The 24,607-nt window shown below is 40.4% G+C and overlaps 1 protein-coding gene across 6 annotated transcripts in view; it reads left to right on the top strand.

The window, feature by feature from the left end:
• The window catches only part of Pde11 (Phosphodiesterase 11), a 439,247-nt gene extending 418,446 nt beyond the window's left edge, over positions 1 to 20,801 (top strand). For 4 of the 6 annotated variants that reach the window (XM_065233210.1, XM_065233208.1, XM_065233209.1 and 1 more), the window contains 9 exons: positions 6,518 to 6,718; positions 6,788 to 6,949; positions 7,017 to 7,175; positions 7,233 to 7,409; positions 7,477 to 7,841; positions 7,905 to 8,093; positions 8,159 to 8,381; positions 8,453 to 8,536; positions 19,327 to 20,801. In XM_065233210.1, the coding sequence (XP_065089282.1) occupies positions 6,518 to 6,718; positions 6,788 to 6,949; positions 7,017 to 7,175; positions 7,233 to 7,409; positions 7,477 to 7,841; positions 7,905 to 8,093; positions 8,159 to 8,381; positions 8,453 to 8,536; positions 19,327 to 19,869 (2,103 nt within the window). In that variant the 3' untranslated portion in view covers positions 19,870 to 20,801. The remainder of the gene's footprint in view (positions 1 to 6,517; positions 6,719 to 6,787; positions 6,950 to 7,016; positions 7,176 to 7,232; positions 7,410 to 7,476; positions 7,842 to 7,904; positions 8,094 to 8,158; positions 8,382 to 8,452; positions 8,537 to 19,326) is intronic. The other 2 variants (XM_065233207.1, XM_065233211.1) reach the window with 2 other exon arrangements.
• The last annotated feature ends 3,806 nt before the right edge of the window (positions 20,802 to 24,607 follow it).

Below are 24,607 nucleotides of genomic sequence, written 5' to 3'. Positions count from 1 at the left end.
AATAAAATTGATTACGTGTTTTGTTATCAACCGGAAAAATTGATAACAAATTTAATTTTCAGTTTGCTTTCACTGATAGCAGAAATAGTTTTCAATGTGATGTCACAGGAAGATTTGTTTGCTCTCAATTTTGATATTTTAACCGTTAAAACGGTCAAAACGACAGCAACTTGAGCAATCATTATCAGCGAAATCACAACATCAAATTTAGATTTCAATTTGATCTCAGACTTTGCTCGGGTAAACACCGTTTGGTAAGACCGGATGGAATTCAACTTTGAAATCTGTTTTGGGGAAATCGCTTGTCGCAGGTAATGGGTGGTAAAATTATTGAAATTGGTCCAGGGGCAGCTGAGTTATTAACGTTCAAAATCTTTCATCATTTTGTTACATGTTCCATTTTCAGTTTTCACAAAGTGTACCCCCATATAGAAATCACAGACGTAGTCCTACGTCAAAAAAATTGCAAAAAGATTACAATATTTTCCGAGCTATCCCCGACACGTTCATCAAGATGCATTATTGATGGAAAATTGTCAGATTTTAATTTGGTTTTTACGCAATCGAAGAAGTTCTTTGGACTGGACTTTATTTCAAGTTCAGTTTTGGATTAAATTCTTCAAATGCATTACTGATGGCTTAATCCAGTTGATCGCATATGTCCAAATAGATAGCCAAATTTTCACTATTATTGTGTTTTTTTTTGTAATGTTTATGTATTTTCTGTTTTCGATTTTTTTAATTTGTTTTATTTCTCTGTTATACTAGACTGGATTTATAGTGCTTCTGAAGCGTCTTTTTTTCTTTAAAGGTATTTCTTCCGAAATTAATCCTGATAAAATTTGATAAAATATGTCTACAGCAGTTTCGACATTTCCTTCATTCCTTAGAATTATTTGCCAATTGACGGTGTTTAATTTATGTTTGATTTTTTCGTAGTCTGCTAATTTGTATTCATTGATGTATTCGTGCACAAATAAAGAATATTCAATTGCTAAGTGAAACGCTTCGTTTTTTCACAATGGGTTTAATGGTTCGGTCACACAGAAATCTTCGTAAGCAAGAAGTCTAAATAGCAATTTAGTTGGTTCTTAATGTGATTGATTTGGTTCAATCCTAAATTTGCAGTTTTGTCGAAAATGAACTGCAATGTTTCATTATCCCCAACGACTGGGAGTAAGATACTGTAGGAACGTAGGCCGACGGTTTTAGTGGGGGTTCTTTCGGACAGATAGTAAACTATCGCGTTTGGTTGTCTATACTATACTAAAATTATATTAACAAAGATCGGGTGTCGTGAGACGAATGGATAGTGTATGATGTAGTGTTTGTGGAAATACAAGTTACATAACTGATTTGATACGCCACACTACACCCCCATAGATTTACCAATAGCGGCAAGGGATCTTCACGCGGCGTCCAGATCGTGTTCGGTAGGTAGTTGGCTCCGTCATAGTAACTGTTTGCTGTTGTGCGTCGGTATCGGTGGTCGGTTGATCTGCCTGCTTGAAATCAGCCTTCAGACGATCGATTGAAATCGCCGTGGGTTTACCCTTTATATCCACAACGAAAACCTTTTTTTTCCAACGGATCACTGGGTATGGTTCATCGTACGGCTGCGAAAGAGGTGGTTTGATTGTTCCTACCTTCACAAAGCATGGCTGCACGTGGACAAGTGTTTCTGCACGAAGGTAGTTTTCCTTGTAGAGTGATTGCTGGTTGGTGTTGGTCGCAACGTTGACATGGTGGCTTACAAATCAGTTACGAATTCGGGTGTCGGCTTGTTACTATCACCCGAGATGAAAAATTCGCCGGGCAACCGAAGCGATGTACCGAAGCACAGAACAGAAGGAGAAGTGCAAACAAATCGGTGAATCAAAAAGTGTTCGTTTTTCTGCTCAACAAGCGATGTGTTGTGGTAGCGTTCCACAGGGCTTTCTATGTGCACTCACACTATCATAGCATGCTGCCTATCTTAACTGCAGGCAGAAGATGCCTTCTACCGCTAGGTGCGCTAGTGTTCGCAAATGACAAGTGGAGCCACTTTCTGATCCAAAGTTCCACTCCTGTGACCGAAGGTAAGCTCAGCTGCGGTTGCTTGTAGATCCTCTTTCAATGACGAGCGTATTCCGAGGAGCACGATGGGAAGAACTTCGGTCCAACGAGAGTGTTGATGGCAGCTGATCGCTGTTTTGAGCTGACGATGTGTTCGCTCGATCTGACCGTTGGCTTGGGGGTGATACGGGGTTGTACGCAAGTGTGTGATTCCGAGCAGTCTTGTCAGTGTGCCAAACAGTTCAGATTCGAACTGCCTACCACAATCTGTTGTCACGTTTGTAGACACCCCGAACCGTGCGATCCAGCCGTTGATGAAGGTACGAGCTAAGGTGAGTGCCGTCATGTTCGGTAGTGGGAAGACTTCAGGCCATCGGGTGAATTTGTCGATGATGGTCAAGCAATACATATTACCTTCCGACGGTGGGAGCGGGCCGATCAGATCCATGTGGATGTGAGCGAATCGGCTTTCAGGTGTTGGGATCCTGGAAAATGGCGTCTTGTTATATCGCTGTGTTTTTGATTTTTGGCAGGGGATACACTGTGTGACGAACTGCTTACAGTCACGACGAAGCGACGCACACTGGGGTAGATCAGTGATTTTCTCGGAAAAAATAATAACTTTTGAACAAAGCATCCAATCAGAATACTGTCTTGGGTAAAGTTGTTTGTATTAGTGAAGCGCTTCTTCTGAATAAATCAATTAGTTCGCAACTTGGTCGTAGAGATGGCGCGCGAATCTAACTTTTGAATAAAGCATCCTAGACGTATGGTGTTTTCAACAAAGTTTTTTATCTATTAAAATGAAGGAAAGTTGCAGAAGACATAAAACTTTCATAATCTTTAGTTTCGGAGATATAGGGTGTATTGAAAAATATGATGCCAAAATTCTTATTTGTAATTTTTTTTGTATATTTTCATATGTTTGCTCTGGTTTCCGCATTTATTCCAACGAAAACAAACTAGGTGCGAATTTTCATTGAACTATTTGTGGAATTTATAGTGGTTTTAGTGAAATATTCTCGAAAAACATGATATTTTGCCTCTATTTTAGGTGGGTGGGATTCTCGAAAGGGCAGCTAAGGGCAACTGGACTTTGTCTCTTTTGCTAGCTCATGTCATTGTCTAACATATACCAGAAAACTGAAGATATGATATTCGATGATTTTTTTAAATTTCACTTTATATATACCGATAAAAACATCCTTTACATTGAAATGAACTGTTTCACATAATGAAAAACATTATATAAATTTTTGACATGTCACCATTTTTAAATGCTGTGCTGAATATTGAGATTGTTTACTTATTATGAGCTGCCAGCGAACCAGGGGCCTGGCTGGCGGCCATGTTTTTGATGCTATCATCTGCTTTTGACTCTCTGCTTACCACACGATTATCCGTCCCTTTCCACCATGTATACGTCAGCTCAATCAGCTGCATTATCCAGGTAAAGTTGTATATGTGACATCATCGTACAAGCTGTGTGCTGCCGTGCCAACGTGATCGTGTACAACGTACAATTATCGATTACTTTTTCGAAGAGACCGGTGTTGAGCAATAATTAATGTGCGTCAATGTTTCAGTAGTTGGTATCCATATGCGTGAATTTTTTTCTCGTCTCAGTTCAGTGATCAATTTCCGGTGTTGAGCAATAATGGATTCACCTTCAATGTAAATTTTCAACAGTTGTTTATTCTATGCCATATGCTCAACATGCATGTCTCAAAATTAATTTTAGTAAAGATAATAGATCACACAAGCACATCAAACTATTTTTACAACCAGATCCATTAATAACAAGTCTGCGAAAAAGACCAAAGAAAAATTCAGCCCAATTAATAAAAAAAAAATTAGCGAGGTATTGGCATTATTACAACCACCGGATTCATTTGACAAATAGTGACAATTAAGGACAACTGATTTTTAAATACTTCAACTTAAGAGATAGTTTAATCTTTAAACCATTACTGCTTTTGCAAACGAATAAAAAGTATACATAACTGACAGGTTTCCTTATTAGTAGAGATATTTGTAACGGCTTACAAAAGGTGAAATTAAAAAAAATCATCGAATATCATGTCTTCACTTTTCTGGTATATGTTAGACAATGACATGAGCTAGCAAAAGAGACAAAGTCCAGCTGCCCTTAGCTGCCCCTACGAGAATCCCACCCACCTAAAATAGAGGCAAAATATAATGTTTTTCGAGAATATTTCACTAAAACCACTATAAATTCCACAAATAGTGCAATGAAAATTTGCACCTAGTTTGTTTTCGTTGGAATAAATGCAGAAACCAGAGCAAACATATGAAAATATACAAAAAAATTACAAATAAGAATGTTGGCATCATATTTTTCAATACACCCTATATCTCCGAAACTAAAGATTATGGAAGTTTTATGTCTTCATTTTAATAGATAAAAAACTTTGTTGAAAACACCATACGTCTAGGATGCTTTATTCAAAAGTTAGATTCGCGCGCCATCTCTACGACCAAGTTGCGAACTAATTAATTTATTCAAAAGAAGCGCTTAACTAAAACAAACAACTTTACTCAAGACAGTATTCTGATTGGATGCTTTGTTCAAAAGTTATTAATTTTTTCCGAGAAAATCACTGATGTGCCCCAGTGTGCGACGCCAGGAAGGCAGCTCCCACACCTGGACCCTACCTATCGACCCATCAACTCATGAACCGGGGACCAACGGCTTTACTTCCTTCCGGTTACTCCGAAGGAAGGCGTGATCAGAGATGTTTTGCCTCAGAACATCCCGTCGGCGCCGACTGGGATTGAACCCAGGCCTGCTGGGGTGAGAGGTCATCACGCTTACCACTACACCACAGGAACCGCTAACTGCGCGCATGCTGAGTAGACAGAAAGAAGATTGATGACGATTCTGAAGATTTTCTGCAAGTAGATGCGAGAAGATGCGATAAATGAAAGAAGATTGTTCGAAGATTGATTCGTTAGTGTAAGATTTTTTGAGCATCTATAATTGAGATTTAGATGTGTCGCTCTCCGCGTTAAAAACATGATATTTTACATAAGTCAAATCTCAAAATGTGGCAAATATTTTCAAAAACTAATACCGCGATGAACATTTTGAAGTAAAAATACTCGAAGGGAAGTTGTGGAGTATTGCATAGGAGTTAAAAACATCAAGATTTTCAGTTTAATTATGGCTTTTAAATCGGTATTTCTTCAACAACACTTTCATTCGAGATTGTAATAACATTATATGTTTGGACAAGTTTTTAATTGCATAAATTAACGCAACTTTGCTGAAGATTGTACACAATGCAATTTAAAACTCAAATGAAAACAATGCCGAAGAAATACCGATTTTAAAGCCATAATTGCGTGAGCATGAGCACGAGCATGATTGACCGCCTGCGAATGCTACTCCGTAATAGCCAGATCAACTGTAATAACACAGAGAACCAATAGAGATGATACAAATTTCAGATATTATTTCTTGATATTTTGCCTCTTAAATATCGTGCAAATGCATATCATTTTGTGCTATCAAGATCAATATTTTGTATGACTGAGATATTTTTATCAATTGCATTGATATTGAAACTGATGAAAACCAGACGGTGAAGCTTTTGAATCAAAGTTACAAAGGCAGTACTTAAATTCTGGTCATAAACCAATTCAATGTATTTCTGTTTAATTTTGCAATACCAACCAACATTAACAAAGCGTCCCTTTAAATGTGACGTACGGAATGAAAGTGCGAAATGTTCATACCAGCCAATCACATTCCGCCTATTTTATTCATGTTTTATGGTAGCCACAGCACCGTGAATGCATTTCCACAAGCCAATTGGTCTTAATTAAAAATAAAACATCAAAACTGCTTGCCACTTGCATGAATAAAACAGCATGTAACTGGTCGGCTCTGCGTATATGTTGCATTTTTAATCGAACACCGAAAATCTTTTAACGCTATTTACCGCTTCGCGATACGCACAAAAATATGACGAATCCAATTTTAATAACACCCGTCACCTTTCGAACTACGTGAGTGGAAAAGGGTCAGCACCAGAAAAAAAATCCGTCCACTGTGTGTCCGCAGATGCCACCATTTGATCTACTTTTAATATTTCAGAAATGTCGAACGAAATTTCGTTTGCTCATTCGATCCATGGGACATCACACGAGAATGGATTCAAAAAAGGTTGAAAATTGAATCTGTAATGTGTAGCAGCATAGAATAGGGTGAGAGTGTTTCGGGGGTGGCTTGTTACTATTTTTAGCACAATGCAAACATTGTTTGCTTTTATGGTAAAATTGATGCAATATCGGTATGATGGAGATGGAGAGCATCCAACTCGTAAAAGCAATGCAGCATCCCGACCGGGAGCGATACCGTGCAGTTTGAATTATCCGGAGGATATTGAGTTACCAGGATATTATTATGATTTCATTTTTCAATTTTCTCCGATTCTAGGTATTTGCGTCCTATCTGCAGTTCTGTGGCATCGGGCTGCGAAACGCTCAACTGTACGAAAAGTCCCAGCTGGAAGTAAAACGGAACCAGGTTCTGCTGGATTTGGCGCGAATGATTTTCGAGGAGCAGAGCACAATCGAGCATATGGTGTTCCGAATATTGACCCACATGCAGAGCTTAATTCAATGCCAAAGAGTTCAAGTGAGTATCTGCAGAACTCGCTTAGAAAAATTTCACTCCAGCTTATTTGAGTAATTTCCGACGATTTAGATCCTACTAGTGCACGAGGCATCCAAGGGAAGCTTCTCGCGTGTGTTCGATTTTGAAGCAAATGATCTCAGCGAGGACGAGGGTGATGCGCGGACCAGTCCGTTCGAGTCCCGTTTTCCCATCAACATAGGCATCACCGGCTATGTGGCCACAACCGGAGAGGTAACTGATGTTCATCCACATGTATGTTGCGTGTCAATCTGAATGAGAACAATGCACTTGGTTCCAGACGGTGAATATCGGCAACGCCTACGAGGACGATCGATTTGATCCCAGCGTAGACGAGGGGCAGAGCTTCCAGCACAAAACCATCCTCTGTATGGCGATCAAGAATTCTCTAGGTCAAATTATAGGAGTAATACAGTTGATCAACAAGTTTGACGAACTTGTAAGTACCCATGAAATGTTGTAAGTTCTCATCAAACTGTAGCGTAGATTTTTCCAGACCTTTACCAAAAACGACGAAAACTTCGTGGAAGCATTCGCCATCTTCTGCGGCATGGGCATCCACAATACCCATATGTACGAAAAAGCAATCGTGGCAATGGCCAAGCAGAGCGTCACACTGGAGGTGCTCAGCTATCATGCCTCGGCCACCATCGATGACGCGTGCCGGTTACGGGTAAGATCAGTCATCCTGCTCGGTTCCTTCCAATCCAACACAAATTGCCACTATTTTAATTCTTCAGCAACTCAAAGTTCCATCCGCAGCGTTCTACCAGCTGCATGATTTCAAATTCGACGACCTTTTCATGGAGGACGACGATACGTTGAAGGCTTGCCTGCGGATGTTCCTGGATCTGGATCTGGTCGAGAGGTTTCACATCGACTACGAAGTTCTCTGCCGGTGGTTGTGTTCGGTGAAGAAGAACTATCGCAACGTCACCTATCACAACTGGCGGCACGCGTTCAACGTTACGCAGATGATGTTTGCCATCCTGACGTCCACGCAGTGGTGGAAGATCTTCGGCGAGATTGAGTGCCTTGCGTTGATCATCGCTTGTCTGTGCCATGATCTGGACCACCGTGGGACCAACAATTCCTTCCAGATCAAGTTTGTGCCAGCTACCGGCTCGAGTTTGATTGATCCTAATCGGAGAAATTCCTCTTCCCACAGAGCCTCAGCACCCCTAGCTCAACTGTACTCCACATCGACGATGGAGCATCACCACTTCGATCAGTGCTTGATGATCATCAACAGCCCCGGAAACCAGATCCTATCGAACATGTCCTCCGAGGACTACAGCCGGGTGATAAAAGTATTAGAGGATGCGATCCTATCCACCGACCTGGCGGTGTACTTTAGGTGACACAAACAGCACTAAACTCATGTTCGAAGTGTAGGTTAACAAATTTGTATTTACCTCTCAGGAAACGTGGCCCATTTTTGAGTCTAGTGAAACCAAATACGCAGATTGAAGTGTGGCAAGCGGAGGTACCTCGCTCGCTGCTGCGAGCGATGAGTATGACCGTTTGTGACCTGGCGGCCATCACCAAGCCATGGGAAATCGAGAAACGGGTCGCCGAACTGGTGAGTTCGGAGTTTTTCGAACAGGGCGACATGGAACGACAGGAGCTGAACATCACTCCAATCGTAAGTTCTGCTGAGGTGGAGAAGTGGCTGTATTTGGGTCTCTAATGGATGTTTTTTCTCTTGGTTTTTAGGACATTATGAACCGCGAGAAAGAGGACCAATTACCAATTATGCAAGTGGGATTTATCGATTCAATTTGCCTACCAATCTATGAGGTGAGTCATTTCAATCAGTAGTTGGTGCTGAAAGTCCTGTGGTTTTAAAAAATATGCTCGGAACAAAGAACAATATGATTTATGCTCGTTGTTTGTTTCTTATTAAATTTAATCAACTGACCCAATTTAATAGCTTTATTGATTTCTTTTTAAAAAAAAAAAACTAGTATTGTACAGACATGATGGGCACCAGGGTGAACCAGTAGACTGATGCAAAATTTGAACGATGTTCAAACGGTTCCAAATTGGGTCATGATTTGTCTCCCATTCGTTGAACTAATTCATTACGAAACAGCCTTGTCACAAACGTTATGAAGTTTATACGGAAATTAATATCGGAAAACCAACTGTTTTGTTCATATCTATCTCAAAATACACCAGTTCACTCTGCTCTTAATAACTGTGCTTCTAAGCTACAACTTTGACAAATATTACTTTTCGATTGAATGTAAGGAACAAAAGTTAATAATGATTCATGTCGCTCATGTCTTATGACATGTAGAATAGAGCACAACAATCATGGTTACTATGTCACACTGCAGAATACAGTGTTGCCCACAAAACAGCTGCATGATCATGCCATTAGATTATCAATCTCTTAAACAACTAATAACTATTTAATTTGACGTCTGGCTGAAAAATGATTTTCTGTGAAGTTGTAGCTGATTTTTTTTTTTCATAAGAATAGCTATTAAACTTTTTAACAGCGCTGTACAAAAATGCAATGAACAAAAAGTTTGACTTTCCCATAGTAATTTCCATATAAACTGCAAATGGTTATGCCAAGTCAGTTTCTTACCAAATGTGTTTAAAATTTGGAAGGTTAATCAGGACCCGATTTTCAGCTATTGCTAATATGTCAGAAGTTGCTATTTACAGGCACATCCATTTTTTTTCCTCTGTTCGGAACCTAACACTACTGCGAACAGAAAATTGATCTATTGTAGTATATCTCGTGTCGTATTACTCCATCACTATTGAGAAATGATGAAGTATTCGATTTTTTTTTACAGTTGCCACTCTTGCGTTTATCGCAAGGATCCGACTCTAATTGAAAGGTCTCGCTATTTATACCCTTCGGAGTGTTGAAACACCCTCCAAAGGCGCGCCCCTTTGTTAGTCAAAATTGGATTCCTGGATTCCTTAGCATCAAAATCAAGGTATGACACCGATAATGACCATGCATCAGAACCCTACCCGAGCAAAGTCTGAGATCAAATTGAAATCTAAATTTGATGTTGTGATTTCGCTGATAATGATTACTCAGGATGCTGTCGTTGTGGTCGTTTTAACGGTTAAAATATCAAAATTGAGAGCAAACAAATCTTCCTGTGACATCACATCGAAAACTATTTCAGCTATCAGTGAAAGCAAACTGAAAACTTAATTTGATATCAATTTTTCTGTTGATAACAAAACATGTATTCAATTTGATGTTATGCTAAGGCAATGAAAACAAACCCGCAACAACATATTTTTGAAGAGCAAATGTACAGCAAAATGAAAACAAAATTTGTTATCAAATTTGTCAATTGCGTAAACTGAAATTAAATTATAATTTCAGTTTGATGTTGATATCAAAACTTGATTTCAATTTGCTGTCATTTTGATGCTGGACTTTGCTCGGGTAGTCTTAGCCACTAACTAGAGAACAACGAATAGAAGATTAGGACCAAATAGATGAAGACTGTTTTTCCTTGTTTCACGATCATCCTCGGTGGACAAAGCCGAGTCTTTTCACTATCAACAAGGCATAAAAAGTAACAAGGATTAAGATGTGTTCATTGGATTACTGAAAAATCCTGTTCGCCTAGTTTGAAGTAGTCAGGACTAGGAATCGGTGGTAGATCTTACATCCCGTAACGTACCACGAAAAGGTGATCTACCCACGTTACGGGGCCAAGCATATCCTACCCCACCATACTTATTTGACCCATGCGTTTACGGTGTTGGTAGCCACCTGAAGTATTCTGCGAAGTGAGACTGGTCTATGCCCAACAGCAAAGAGCACAATGTCGTTCGTAAAAAAACGAAGATCTCCTATATATTTTTAAGAATGACCTCAAAAACTCTGATCGTAGTAAATTAAAAGCATTGGGTGCCTAAAGAAGTACTGGAGCAAACGTACATTGTGACCGGATAGACCCCACTTATACAACTGTTTTATAACAAGTGTGCACTAAAAAATGAGAATGAAAAGAATGGGTCAAGAAAAAAACATCCGTGAAGTTAAGTTTAAACTGATTTATTTTATACAAAGGGTTAACTTTAGTCTTCAAACTAAGCTTAGCGGATTATGGCATTTTGGGTTCGTGATCCGCCGTGCGTCGCCGCTTAGTCATGATATTGGAAGACGACCGTTGGACGGCTGCCTCATCGATTTTCCGGATGTAGCTTTTGATCCTGTTTGTGAGTTGCTTGGTGTTCTTGGCCTTCTAATTATCCTTGTATACCATGGAGCTCAATAGACCAAAAAATCCTCGATAGGCAGATTTGTCGGATTCCGGTCTTTTGGCACATATGGTATATTTTGGCTTTCCGCCGTACTTGGTGATGATGGATTTTTAATATTTGATTCAATAGTAGTATATTAATTTAAAAAAAGTTGTCTACAAAGGTTTGAGCCTCGCGCTCGTATTACGGATATAGAGGACTAAATTTAGAATTTGATTAAAAAAAATAAAATTTTGAAGCTTATTTGGAAGATACCTTGAGTTAGTAGTAAGTTTTCTGGCAAATGTTGGGGGTTCGTAAGCATTCCTGACATTGCTGACAATTATGATCGCATTAGATTGCGGGGTTGCTAGTGTAATAGGATGCTTTGATGATTGTTCATTAACTCTTGATTGCTTGTAATACTTATGAATATTTTAGGTGGACACAAAGTTGAACTAAGAGGTGGACGCCTGCGTTTTCCCACATTTATATCGCTGTGAAGCAACTGTAAACTCTAGAGGAAATTTATATCTGTAACTGAAACCAGTTCGATTTTGTTTGTTAACCTGGGTAAAATTTCATATATAATTATCTTAAAGATAAATCGTCCAGCTCAAACCTTTGAAGGGGTAAGAGGTGGGACCATCATCATCATCATCACCAGGGTCATTCAGCGGCATTGGGATCGCGCGGTTTGGATTTGCCCGTCAGTGTACTCTAGGGATATTGTTTTCTTTCTACACACTATTCCCTCTTTCTGCAAGACTCTAATTGCAAATGTGACTTCGAACAACGGTACTTTCTGGCCGCTTCCTATTGACTCACCGAATCCTTGTTGTTGAACATGTTGTGTAGCGAGCGGAGCGTCTTCTTATTCATTATCTTCGTTAGACAGCCGCTACCACTCTTCCGGATTACTGCCATGGAAGCCAGCATACGGTATACGGTGGATACCGGAACAGCTTTTTAAACCGACGACATTATTGTTGCATTTTCCATTGCATTTAATTTGGTTATCATGAATTCTATCTGATGTTTAGATCACAGATGCATAATTTTCATTAGAAAAGTATGAAAATTTATGTATATTGACAATGAAAACTTTTTTGTTCATTTCACCGATTCTGATGACGTCACACACAGGAAAGGAGTGGAGTAGCTAGCCTGGTATATGTAAGCCGTGAACCATGTGTTTTTAGGGTTACCATATCAAAAACTTGAAAAGGAGGACATTTCATTTTGAAGATTAAGGAGGACAATGATTCCCTTTCTTAACATTAAAGGAGGACAATGAGTATTTATCAAACGTTTTAATAATATGTGCGCTATTGATGAATTTACGTTATGGTCGACCGGCAAATGGAAATGATGTGAAAATGATAATGATGTTTTGCTACCTGTCGAATTGTATGGCATATTTTTTAGTACATCATCACTTTTATGGTTTTGAAATTCAAACCTAGGTGTCGCATGCACTGGTGCAGTTTCGTGTAAATTCATCAATAACAAAATTCATGATTTGCAAAGATTCAATTGAGATTGTTCATAACTTGTAATGGTTCCTGATGAAAATGGGCGTCTTAGTGGAATACTCGAGTATTAGTACAAGACACTGAAGAAGTCTGCACATTGTAGACGAAATACGCGTATCTGTCAAGGATAAGAAAATAATATAGGGGAATTAAATGGAAATTACTAATCCTTCTCTCTCTCCTTGTAATTGTTACCAATTCAGTTCATCTTCTCGTTATACTTCTAAAAAATGCATCAAACTAGTCTTCATAAGTCATTTTTGATACTTGGAAATGATCTAGTCTAGCTGATTTGCATGAAAATTACAGCTTTACAGCCTTAAAACCATCCCAACTTTTACCATGCTCATAAATCAGGATAAATGTCATCGCTGATTGAAACCAAAATGGAACATCTGAGCAACCTGTTAATTTTACACTTGATTCAACATAGGACTCTAAGGCCGCTTCCACATTCGATCTCATAATTCGCGTGCCTCTTCGCTCTCAGTATGGTAGCGGCCTAGACAAAATTAAAAAAAAAAATAACCAGAATGTCAAAATCGAACAAATGTTGGATTGAATCTGTGTGGCTGTGTTCCATTGGGTGAATTTTAACTTAAATTTTACAGTTAGAAAATTTCCAAATAAATCTGTTATTGTACAGTCTTATTTCTGGCAGCCCAGAAATCAATTTTGACAAACACCTCGAAAATCACACGATCAACAACAGAGAGATTTTCGAACAATATAATTTATTTTCAAAATGTCAAATTTATGTAAAAATTCAGAAAAATTGATGAATTTTCACTGACACTTCGAAAATAAATTATAATGTTCGATAATCCCTCTGTTGTTGATCGTCCGATTTTCGAGGAATTGTTTTTCAAAATTGATTTCTGGTTTGCCTGAAATAAGTCTGTTAGAATAGCAGGTTTATTTGAAAATGTTCCATCTGGGGTTGACATCTGTAGTATACTCCTAGTCCCACCATCGAATGGCATTTGCTGGATAAGATGAGGTTGTGACATAATTAAACAAATAAGCTCTTCAAACAACCCTCTTTGAAAACAATTTTATGAATATGTTACTGGAAAAAATGCAAGGATTAAAAAGTATGACATTTTCGGGCAAAAGGAGGATGAAGAAAAAAATTGAAAAAGGAGGACATGTCCTCCTTTAGGATACCATATGGTAACCCTTAGTGTATTGCAACAGAGCCAGGGGGACTCTATCTCTATCAACCGCATATAGATGCACCTTAGTTCACATGATTTTGACATTTTTGGACAAACTGACCAGCGTTACCAGATATACCGATTTTCAAACTTGATACCGATATTGATGAATCTACACTACGGTCGACCAGCAGATGGAAATGATGAGAAAAATAAAATCACGTTTTGTTACCTGTCAAATCGTATGAAATATTTTTTAGTACATCATCCCTTTTGTGGTTTTGGATTTCAAACCTAAGTGTCGCATGCACTGGTGCAGTTTCGCGTAGATTCATCAATACAGATAAGGTTTCTCAGAATACCGATTTTTGAGTTTTAATACCGATTTGTACCGATTTTTTTTATTAATAGTCAAAATGATTACTGTCTGGCCGCACTGAATTGTCGGAGGAAACTTTTGTGCGAGAATTTTATCTCTTGAATAATTAAAATTTTTGAGCCTGCTCTAAAAAAAACCTCTTCAAAAATATCTTATGCTTGATAATCTTTCGACTAATGCTTACATTTCCTCGCGTTTTTGGTTACCAAGGAGTCGATAAACAGCTGATGTTTTATCCAAATAATTCCTGCAAATCGGGAAACACTTTTATTCTGTGGAAAATAGGCCCATAAAAACGTAAATTTTTGAACGTAAGGGAAGTTACATGAACATTAGAAAAGTGTGAGAATTGTGGAAGCTCTGTATTTTCTATCGGCAGTTTCGAGAACTTTAAAAAAAATAAAAAATCGGAAGTTCAGCGAACTCAGGAATCTATTTCGTCCAGATATTATCCCATCTTCTCTTTGAAGTATCTTTCGACTGTTACGTAAGCCCTCTGGCGTCCGAATTTTTCCAGAAGTGTCTTCCAATCTACCGTAGGAAGTAAAGGGCGAACACGAAATTATTGCGACACCGAAAATGTCATGCCAATTTTCTTATAATGTTTAGAATCAAACCAAAATTTTAGGGTAGTTTTATACATATATTTACTTCAAAAATTAAAAGAAAAGTTAATCGATGGAGCCTTGAGTGTAAAATTGAACGCATTTTCACTTGATGCCCTCCATCAAAGTCTTTACAGTGTCATCCGGTACCAGTTTCTCAGTTTTTTTTTTCCATTTTCTTAACATGTCCTTCTCGTCTTTGACTGCCTTCTTGCTCTTCCGAAGTTCCCGCTTCATTATTGCCCAGTACTGCTCCACCGAGCGCAGCTCCGGACAGTTTGGCGGATTCATGTCCTTTGGAACAAAATGGACATAATTGGCCTCATACCACTCCAGGACACTTTTAGAATAGTGGCATGATGCCAAATCTGGCCAAAATAGCGGAGCTGCTGCTGCAAGAACGGCAAAAGGCGCTTCTCGAGGCACTCAGATTTGTAGATCTCGCCATTTACTGTGCCCTTTGTCACGAAAGGCTCACTCCTCAGTCCGCAAGAGCAGATGGCCTGCCAAATGAGATATTTGGAGGCGAACTTCGACATTTTCTTCTTCTTAAATTTGTCGTCCACATCGAACTTGCTCTTGCCGGTGAAAAACTCCAACCCCGGAATTTGCTTAAAATCGGCTTTTATATACGTTTCGTCGTCCATCACACAGCAGCCATATTTTGTCAGCATCTTCTCGTAGAGCTTCCGTGCCCGAGTTTTAGCCGTCGATTGTTGCCGCTCATCGCGGTTTGGGAAGTTCTGTACCTTGTATGTATGTAAAGGGTGATACGGTCAAAATTTGGTCAATATCAACTTGACGTATTTCTTTCAATTTTGCATTTAAAAAACCTGAACACCCCTCATTTTGAAGGTGTGTGTGTGTAGAATGTTGCTCCTATTTTGATTTTGGAATTCACTCTTCAGTTGTCAAAATGCCGTCCAAGCAAGAAGAGCAGCGTATCAAAATTTTGCTCGCGCATCGCGAAAATCCGAGCTACTCGCACGCAAAGTTGGCAAAATCGCTAAAAGTTGCCAAATCAACCGTTACAAATGTAATTAAAGTGTTTGGGGAGCGTTTTTCGACAGCCAGGAAGTCTGGATCGAGGGCAAATTGAAAACCGGAAGCCGCTGAGACGACAAAGAGAGTTGCCGGTAGTTTCAAGCGAAACCCTAACTTCTCTCTCAGAGATGCCGCAAATAAGCTGGGTGTATCGTCTACAACCGTGCATCGAGCCAAAAAACGAGCCGGACTATCGACTTACAAGAAGGTAGTGACTCCAAATCGCGATGATAAACAAAATACGACGGCCAAAGCGCGATCCCGGAGGCTGTACACGACGATGCTGACGAAGTTTGACTGCGTGGTAATGGACGACGAAACCTACGTCAAAGCCGACTACAAGCAGCTTCCGGGACAGGCAAAAGGAAGGGGAAAGGTAGCAGATGTTTTCAAGCACATGAAACTGTCAAAGTTCGCAAAGAAATATCTGGTTTGGCAAGCCATCTGTACCTGTGGCTTGAAAAGCAGCATTTTCATATCTTCCGGGACTGTCAACCAAGAAATTTACGTGAAAGAGTGTTTGAATAAACGTCTGCTGCCTTTCCTGAAGAAACACGGTTGTTCCGTACTGTTTTGGCCGGATTTGGCATCTTGCCATTACGGTAAAAAGGCCATGGAGTGGTACGCCGCCAACAACGTGCAGGTGGTTCCCAAGGACAAGAACCCTCCCAACACGCCAGAGCTCCGCCCAATTGAGAAATACTGGGCTATTGTCAAGCGGAACCTAAAGAAGATTAAAAAAAAAACTGCTAAGAGCGAGCAGCAGTTCAAGGCAAACTGGCTTTCTGCGGCGAAGAAGGTGGAAAAGGTGGCTGTACAAAATCTGATGGCAGGGGTCAAGCGTAAGGCCCGGCAATTCGGATTTGGAAAAGCGGAAGCCTAACTGAATATTTTTCCTGAATTTTATACTAATTGAACTTGAAAAAGAAATTTAATTTGATTTTTTAAATAAACGATTTCACCGATTTACACGCGTTTTCCCTTGACCAAATTTTGACCGTATCACCCTTTAGTCCAGCTCTCTTCTTTGCATTCTGGACGTAGCTCTGCGACATGCCGATCTTTTTAGCCAAATCACGGCTTGAGACGTTGGGATTTGCTTTAATCATCCGCTTCACCTTTCCCTCCGTCTTTTTGTTTTCCGGTCCCGGTTTTCTTCCAGCTCCTTTGCCGTGGTCCAACGTTCAACATTTTTCCCAACTGCCGGTGCGACAGGTCAGGAAATTCCAGGTGTTTGGAAAGAATTTGTTCTCTCAACTCGCGTTGGTTCACCTCCATTTTCGTTGAATTGAAAAACACGACTTCGAGTTTGACAGTATGTACACAATACACATCAATGAGAAAGTGTGCAAAATTTGGTTGTTTTTTACCCAATGGTAAAAAAGTTATGCCCTGTTGAATGTGTCGCAATAAATTCGTGTTCGCCCTTTATGTCCCAGTGTCTCCTGGAAGTTTCTTCCGTCTTCTCCAGGAAGTTCAATTAAAGTTCTACCGGATGTATCTATCGAGTTCCCCTAGAAGATTCTTTTGTCTTCCTCTGGAAGTTTCTCCATAAGTCACTCTCCGTAGGTTTTTCCGACTTATTGTGGGTTTTTTAGCTTCTCCTAACTTCCCCTGGAAATAGCGCCTCCGGCTTTGGCTTCCGATTTCCAAACTTTCTGGCTCCTAGATTTTTTCCGAAAGTTTAAAAAAAATATTACCAGAAGATTCTCAATATTTGTCTTGGAAGATCCCCATCAGATGTTTTTTCGACATCTTTTAGAACTTCCTTCAAACTTCCTCCACGAGATCTTCTTTATTTTTCCTCTGGAATTTTGTCGGTACCATTAAGAGACTAATTCAAATATTTCCCAGAAATTTCTTCCGACTTACATGGAAAGTACATCCTTCGATTTTAGTCCAAAAGTTTTAAAGAAAAAATTAAAAGTAATTAAAATAGTGAATACCAATAAACACCGATTTTTTAATCATTCGATACCGATAATGATGAAAACAATCTGGCAACGCTAAAACTGACAGCGATACAACTGACCGAGTTATGACAGAACAAAACATCTTACTCCTTCACACTTGCATCGCAGAGCAACATTGATGTGAGCTACGATGAAATTCTTAATTGTTGCCCCATGAACAAAGAAGACAAGCAATTGGCGTTGACGGTGACTCTATCGGTCTTTACTCCTATGGTAAGATTCATAAGCAATCGTCAGACTGTACGTAAAACATGGCGGGCTTTGTACTATCCTTTCACTCCACCGAAAGTTCCCATACGAAACTGTCTATCTTTGCTAGAAGAGGCGATTTTTCGACGGTGCCGTCAACGCCAATATATAATTTTCGCGTAACTTTTCAAAAAGTCCTACGTAGCAAATGTTAGCAAATCGAGTTACTCGATACAAACTATTGCTCTTCTATTTTGATCTTGGAAATCGGTTCAAAAGCTATTTTTTTTTTATATAAGTCAATTTCAGTCTTCACGGTAGCAGCGCCGGTGGTGTAGGGGTAAACGTGATTACCTCTCACCCCAGTAGGCCTGGGTTCAATACCAGTCGGCGCCGCTGGGATGTTCTGAGGCATAACATCTCTGATCACGCCTTCCTTCGAAAGGGAAGTAAAAGCTGTTGGTCCCCGGTTCATGAGTTGATGGGTCGATAGGTAGGGTCCAGGTGTGGGAGCTGTTTCCCTGGCGTCGGTAGCATTGGTGGTCAGCACGGAAAACAAGATCGAGGAAAAACAAATCAAGGGAAAAAAGTCTTCACGGTACAACATGTGTTTTAAAGTACACGAATGTTATGCACTCACTTGTTCTCCGCTTGCTATGTTCGAATGTGTACAAGCCCATTTGAACACACGTTTGTACTCGAGTGCAAAGTCATGCTTGTGCTCATATGGGAGCCGGCTTGCACAAAGGGCAGAATAAATAGTTCCCTTACCTACTATGAGCACTTCTTATATGTCTTTAACCTTAACATTACTCGCGCATTAAAATAGACGAGTGGTCAAGACTCAGGCCTGATGATTATAAAATTCATGATTCAAGTCCCGATCTACAGCGTTTTTGTTTTCGTTATTTTATAATTTTGTTCCGTGCACAAACCCATGTGCAATGTACCCGTGTGCAAACATCTGCGAATACACTTGTGCACATCGATACGCCCGAGTGTATTGTATGAAATGAACCCATGTACATTTTTGATGAAAATTGATTTTATGGATCACCCTAACATAGAAATGGTTACCCTGTAGACGAAATAAAAATACGAATCAAATATTTTACAATTAGGAGTAACACTACTATACATCGGTTTGCTATGGAATGGCAGATATAGTATATATACTTGATCTGGAATGACCCTTATGCAAACCAACAACTCCATCGGATAGAGGAAATTTCTCCATCCTAATAGTGTTGTTGATTTGCGTAGGCGAACGTCGGTACCTTCGGGAAGTGCATTAATAATTTGGTTTACAAAAGCTCATAGGCCCTTTCTATTGTTAGTCGAGAACTTATCGTGCGTGAGGCTTGCAACGAATACAAATTTGCTCCAGATTAAAGTGAACTCTAAGATTGATTCAGATGTCAACATCTAACTCCAACCGTATTTTTTATGTATGATTTTATGGCATTTCGTTCCAGGCATTCGCCTCTCTTTCCGACACGTTGGTTCCTCTGGTTGACGGTGTCAAGGATAACAAGAACCATTGGCTTGATGTGGCGCAGAGTTCCAAAGAGAAATTTGCCAACAATAACAATAACATGTGCAGTCAAAACAAGAACAGCAGCACCAACACGATTACCGAGGATGGCGAGGAGGAAGAGGATGTGCAGGAGGAGGCGGAGGAGGAGGAGAAGGAAGAAGAGTCCAGTGACAACAACCTACGACCTACATTAGGATCACCCACAAGTAATGTCCAATGTAGTAATGCAAACAGTACGGTTGACACTGATAATGATAACCATAGTATAGGTACTAACGAAACCAGCAATACCAGCACTAACATTGCGGAAAAGATCGTTGGCCGGCTCGGGGTGGATTTGACGTCAACGACGACTGCCTTCTCGGAGGTTCCATCCTACCTGATAGGCAAGAAGGAAAACGGCTGGGTCAGTCCCGGGAGCGAAAAACTACGACTTCTCCGGTTATCATCCGTGGAAGGTAAAACCACTGACAGTGAGTAACTTCTACTGGACCAATAAACCAAAAACAAAACAAAGGGCTACAAATATACCCCCTTATACTGATCGTGCAACAAGTATTCAGCCACATACATACGAATTTATCCTTTGGACGATTTACTAGTACTACCAACTTCCTATGTGGTGTGACTCGTAAGGATAGTTTTCAGTTTTACTTATGTAGTGATTCGACTTTTTTTAAATTAAAATACAGTAGTTTTATTCTAATGCCATAATGCTCTCTTTTTCCTGTGTACTGTTATTACACTAATGGAAGCTGGTTTCCATTTACGTGCGGATGATTTCTTTTACTGCATGCGCATCAAGAAATACTATCGGTTTCAAAATTGTCACTCTGTTTTGAGCAGAATTAATCGTCCATCCCATCCTGAAACGCTACGGCTCTATAGGCGAATGCCACCGGCATCCTACAACTAACTTACGTACATAAATTAGCTGTAGCTTATTTGGGAACAAACATCTTGGAATTTGATCAATTTTCAACTCGAAGATGGACATCAGTCGGTGTAAGTTTGCACCGATGCTTATTGTGAAGAATATAAAATATCAAAAGAAGCAGCACTAGTCAGCAGATTAATAATCTTAATTTATAAGTCCTTTCGTAGTTTCATAGAGTAAAAACTAGGTTAATTATTGAAAGTGTAGGAACGAGTCCCGGCTGCGTGTGTGCTTGAGTGACCGAAAGTGTAGACGTCGAGTGGCTTGAATGGCTAAAGCGAAACGAAAACAATAAAAAGCAAGAACCAGAATCATGAATCAACTTATATTATTACGTTAATATATTATATGGAGATGTTGATCAACGTTACTTGAGGTAGTTTAACTTCTGATTCCTTTCTTGTAGAGTGATAAGATTTGTGTAGCATGAACGCAAGAGATGATCAGTCCTAAATTAAATATTTCCTATATTTGAAGCATCGTGTTTTCCCAACAGGAACGACAAAAGAACATTCCATAAACAATCAATTGACCATGCGTCTCCATGTGTATAAAATTTGCTGTTTGTTGACTCAAAGCTTTGGCACCCAAATTCCACCACCAAAGCTCATTCCTACACGCCCGTTGAAACTAACTCATATTTGAGTTCCATTCATTCAAATTCGCAAAAATGTAGGCTCATAGACTGAGTAAAGTTGTGGTCAAATCTGAGTAAATGTCACGAACATTTGGGTGACATTTACTCACATATGAGTTATATTTACACTTATTTGAGTAAAAATTTACTCAGACTATGAGGGACCTGCTTTTTGCGAATTTGAGTAAACGGAAAAAAAAATATGAGTCAGATTCAGCGGCCGTGTACACTTACGACTAGAAATTGAATTGAATTCGACTCAATTTTGTCAAAAGTGAGCAAAATGTTTCGATATTTTCCAGGAAAAACTTCTTGAATATGAGGAAAATCGATTACATTTTGTCTCAATCCAGGAGTAATAGTTCGGAAATATTTATTCATTTTGTGAGACAATCCATTTTCGACTAAATAGATTCGAATTCCGTTAAATTTTGAGTCGATCTCATCATCCGTGTAAGTGTCTTGTCTCGTTTCACCATTCGCCGTAAGGAGCTGCCAAACCAAACCCCCCCCCCCCCCCCACACACACACACACTACGCATGCTCACCAATATTCCATTATCATCAGGTTTCTAACTTGTTGATTGAATCGTCATGGCACTGCCGCCTGCATCTCATGTGACTCGTGAACGGAAGCTCCTCCACTGACCCCCTCCCGATCTATTCAAATATTAGTTGCAGTTTGTTTGTTGAGTTGCTAAATATCCTCCCGCTTTCTCTGCTCTCCGGAAAAGTTAACCGAAGAGTTTGTTTGATTGCGCTCAGAGCAGTTCGCATCCGGACGCTCTCACGAATCAAGGACGTTCATCTCCTGCAGCCAGGAGTAGGCGACCCTTTAAGAGAGTAGCAGTGGGAGAAAACGACTGCACGCCTACGCAGGTTTTCGGCTCATTGTTACTTGCGGTTCACGTGTTCCTTTTGGACCATTAGCATAAGAGCATGATCACATGACTCCGTGCCTGTGGGCTGAGGCTTCGGGTGAATGTTCATTAACCAGTGCTGTTAATTTTCATATCATTCGATTGAAGGTGAATCATTACAATCATTCAATTAATAGCGGTGCCGGTAGTGTAGTGGTAAGCGTGATTACCTCTCACCCCAGCAGGCCTGGGTTCAATCCCAGTCGACGCCGCCGGGATGTTCTGAGGCATAACATCTCTGATCACGCCTGTTACGATATATTGTTACGATACCACAGGGCAGGCTCATTGGTAGCGAGGTGAGTTCCGTACCACCCAAGATCTGGCAACCAGCAAACGTCAAACAGAGCATAGCCGGTGACGTGTCACTCAAACGTCACTTACAGCAAAAAACAACAATGTGATCGTGAAAGTGGAGTAAATTCGAGAGTAAATTAAAGGTCAATAAAATTGAATATAATAATAAGTAAATCCTACCTAAAGCTTCTAAATCTAGATTTTGTGAGCTATTGTCAAGTGAATTTAATGAAATCATCAACCTAGGTAAAATTATATACATTTATTGCCTATTTAGGCGCAAAGAAAATCCTAACCCTAAATTTATTATAGATAACTAGTTCTACTATTAGTACGGCTGGAGTTATACCAATTGCTTAATATTACAAACCTTAGAGTAAGTACTTAATTAAACTTATCCTAACATGCGAAATTTGTAAAACCTAGGGCAAAAAAAAAATATTGATTAATTTATAAAACCTAGGGCAATTTGTTGCTAGCGATAATTCACGTTCACATAGAGTTTCGGGTTTGAACAGGAAGAACAACACGAAAATGTAAGTGAAAACCTTTATTTAAATTCCATTAAAACTCAAACAAATATACAATTACAGCTTTGAAGCTGCTTATGCTGCAATCAAAACGTGTTTACGTCTGCCCGAAAATCTATCCGAACAATCTTCAAAGATTTTCTGGAGGTTCTAGTCGAACCGAAAAATGAGCGACAGTAATGCAAAACACTGTGCCAAATGCGATCGGCTGGACACAGCAAACCATCTCGTTGGATGCGATATGTGTGAGACGTGGGTGCACTTCAACTGCGCGGGTGTTACGGACTCCATCGCCGATCCGGATCGCACTTGGAAGTGTGATCGATGCCGATCGCTGGAAGATGATGTTGTTTACTATTCGAGGACGTCCGTCAGTCGCTCGTCTATGAATAAACGCTCGACCCGAGTAGAGCTAAGCCTGCAGATGATTGAAGAGCAGAAAGCGTTGCGGTTTTTGAGGCAGAAGTACGATCTGCTCATGACCGAAGCGGATGATGCGGAAGAAGGAGCCAGTAGGAAAACAAGACTGAGCAGTCGAACTAGTCGAGAGAAGGTTCGGTCGTGGCTTAGCAGACAGGAAGGCAGCACAGCACAGCAAGTGACAGTAGTGCCCCCCAGTAGCATGAAGTCAACGGTCGTAGCCACAGAAGCAGTTCAACAGTCTACAATTCCAGCTTCCATCAGATCAAATCCGATCACGTCAAACGTTCCCGCCATAGTAACTTCGGATCCAGCGTCAACTTCCACGCCAAATTCAGTGGATGGTTCCAGAAGCGTGAAGCGTTCATTGGCAACGATGGTACCTCAAATTCCGATTCCAGTGAAGTCAGACGGCAGCTTCGTATCACGCACCGAAATCACATTCGACGTTCCCCAACGGCCTCTGGTAAGTTCCTTCTTGCTTACGAGATGCAATTCTACTGTCGGGATCGACACTTCAGCTACGATGGATGGTCCGCGGAAAGTCAACAGTAGTGCTCCGCCTCCGAATATAGAAATTCACCCTATGTCCAGTAGTCATTACCCACGAGTTAATAAAGTACCAATTAGTGGGAGTAGGGCATCGGGATGTGGTGATTATGCCGTCACATTTCCCTCAAGTAGTAGGCCAATATTGCAGGATAGCATAGTAATTACAAGCGTACCACAAGTCTCTTCCATAAACTATGGGTGTACGCCAATTGTTAGCTACAATTCCGCATTTCCGACCGCAGTTTCAGGGCAGAGTCAACCGTGCGCTACAAGCATTCCGGCACAAAACTATAGTCGTAGCGTCGCCTTTCAAAACGTTGGTACTAATCCATTAGTCACCGGGGGTCAAGGGTCATCCCAGAATCCCGTATCATCAGTACCACTGGTACACTCCCGACCAGTGTTAAGTTCCGGTTGTCAATCAACGTGGATTAATAACAATCTGGTCAGTACGGATGTCGGTGGGATACAATCGGGAAATGTAAGTCACATCCCAGTTCCATCGCAGCGTGAAAGAATGTTTGTCAACAATGAGGGGGCCCCAGTAACTTCTAATGGGACGGTGCCACCTGCATACATCGTTGATCCACTTCAGTTCGAGATTCCGGTGACGCAATCAGCGGCGGGCTCAAGAGATTCCCGCATTCCCTGGTTTAGCCAACAACCACCATCTCAACCGCAACATCCACAACATCAGCATCCTGTCGATCCAGCTAGAAGTGGGCCATCTAGTGGACAACTGGCAGCGAGACAGGTGATGCCACGAGAGTTGCCGAACTTTTCAGGAGATCCTCAAGATTGGCCGCTGTTCTATAGCTCGTTTTGTAACTCTACGGAAACATGCGGGTACACTGACTCCGAAAACTTGGCGCGATTGCAGCGCTGTTTGAAGGGGAATGCATTGGAAGCAGTTAAAAGCCGATTGC

Source organism: Ochlerotatus camptorhynchus, unplaced genomic scaffold, assembly GCF_037179485.1.
Source record: "Ochlerotatus camptorhynchus isolate MF236.1 unplaced genomic scaffold, CSIRO-AGI_Acam_v1.1 ptg000392l, whole genome shotgun sequence".
In the NCBI taxonomy this organism is placed as follows: domain Eukaryota; kingdom Metazoa; phylum Arthropoda; class Insecta; order Diptera; family Culicidae; genus Ochlerotatus; species Ochlerotatus camptorhynchus.
This window is presented reverse-complemented; position numbering and strand designations above follow the sequence as displayed.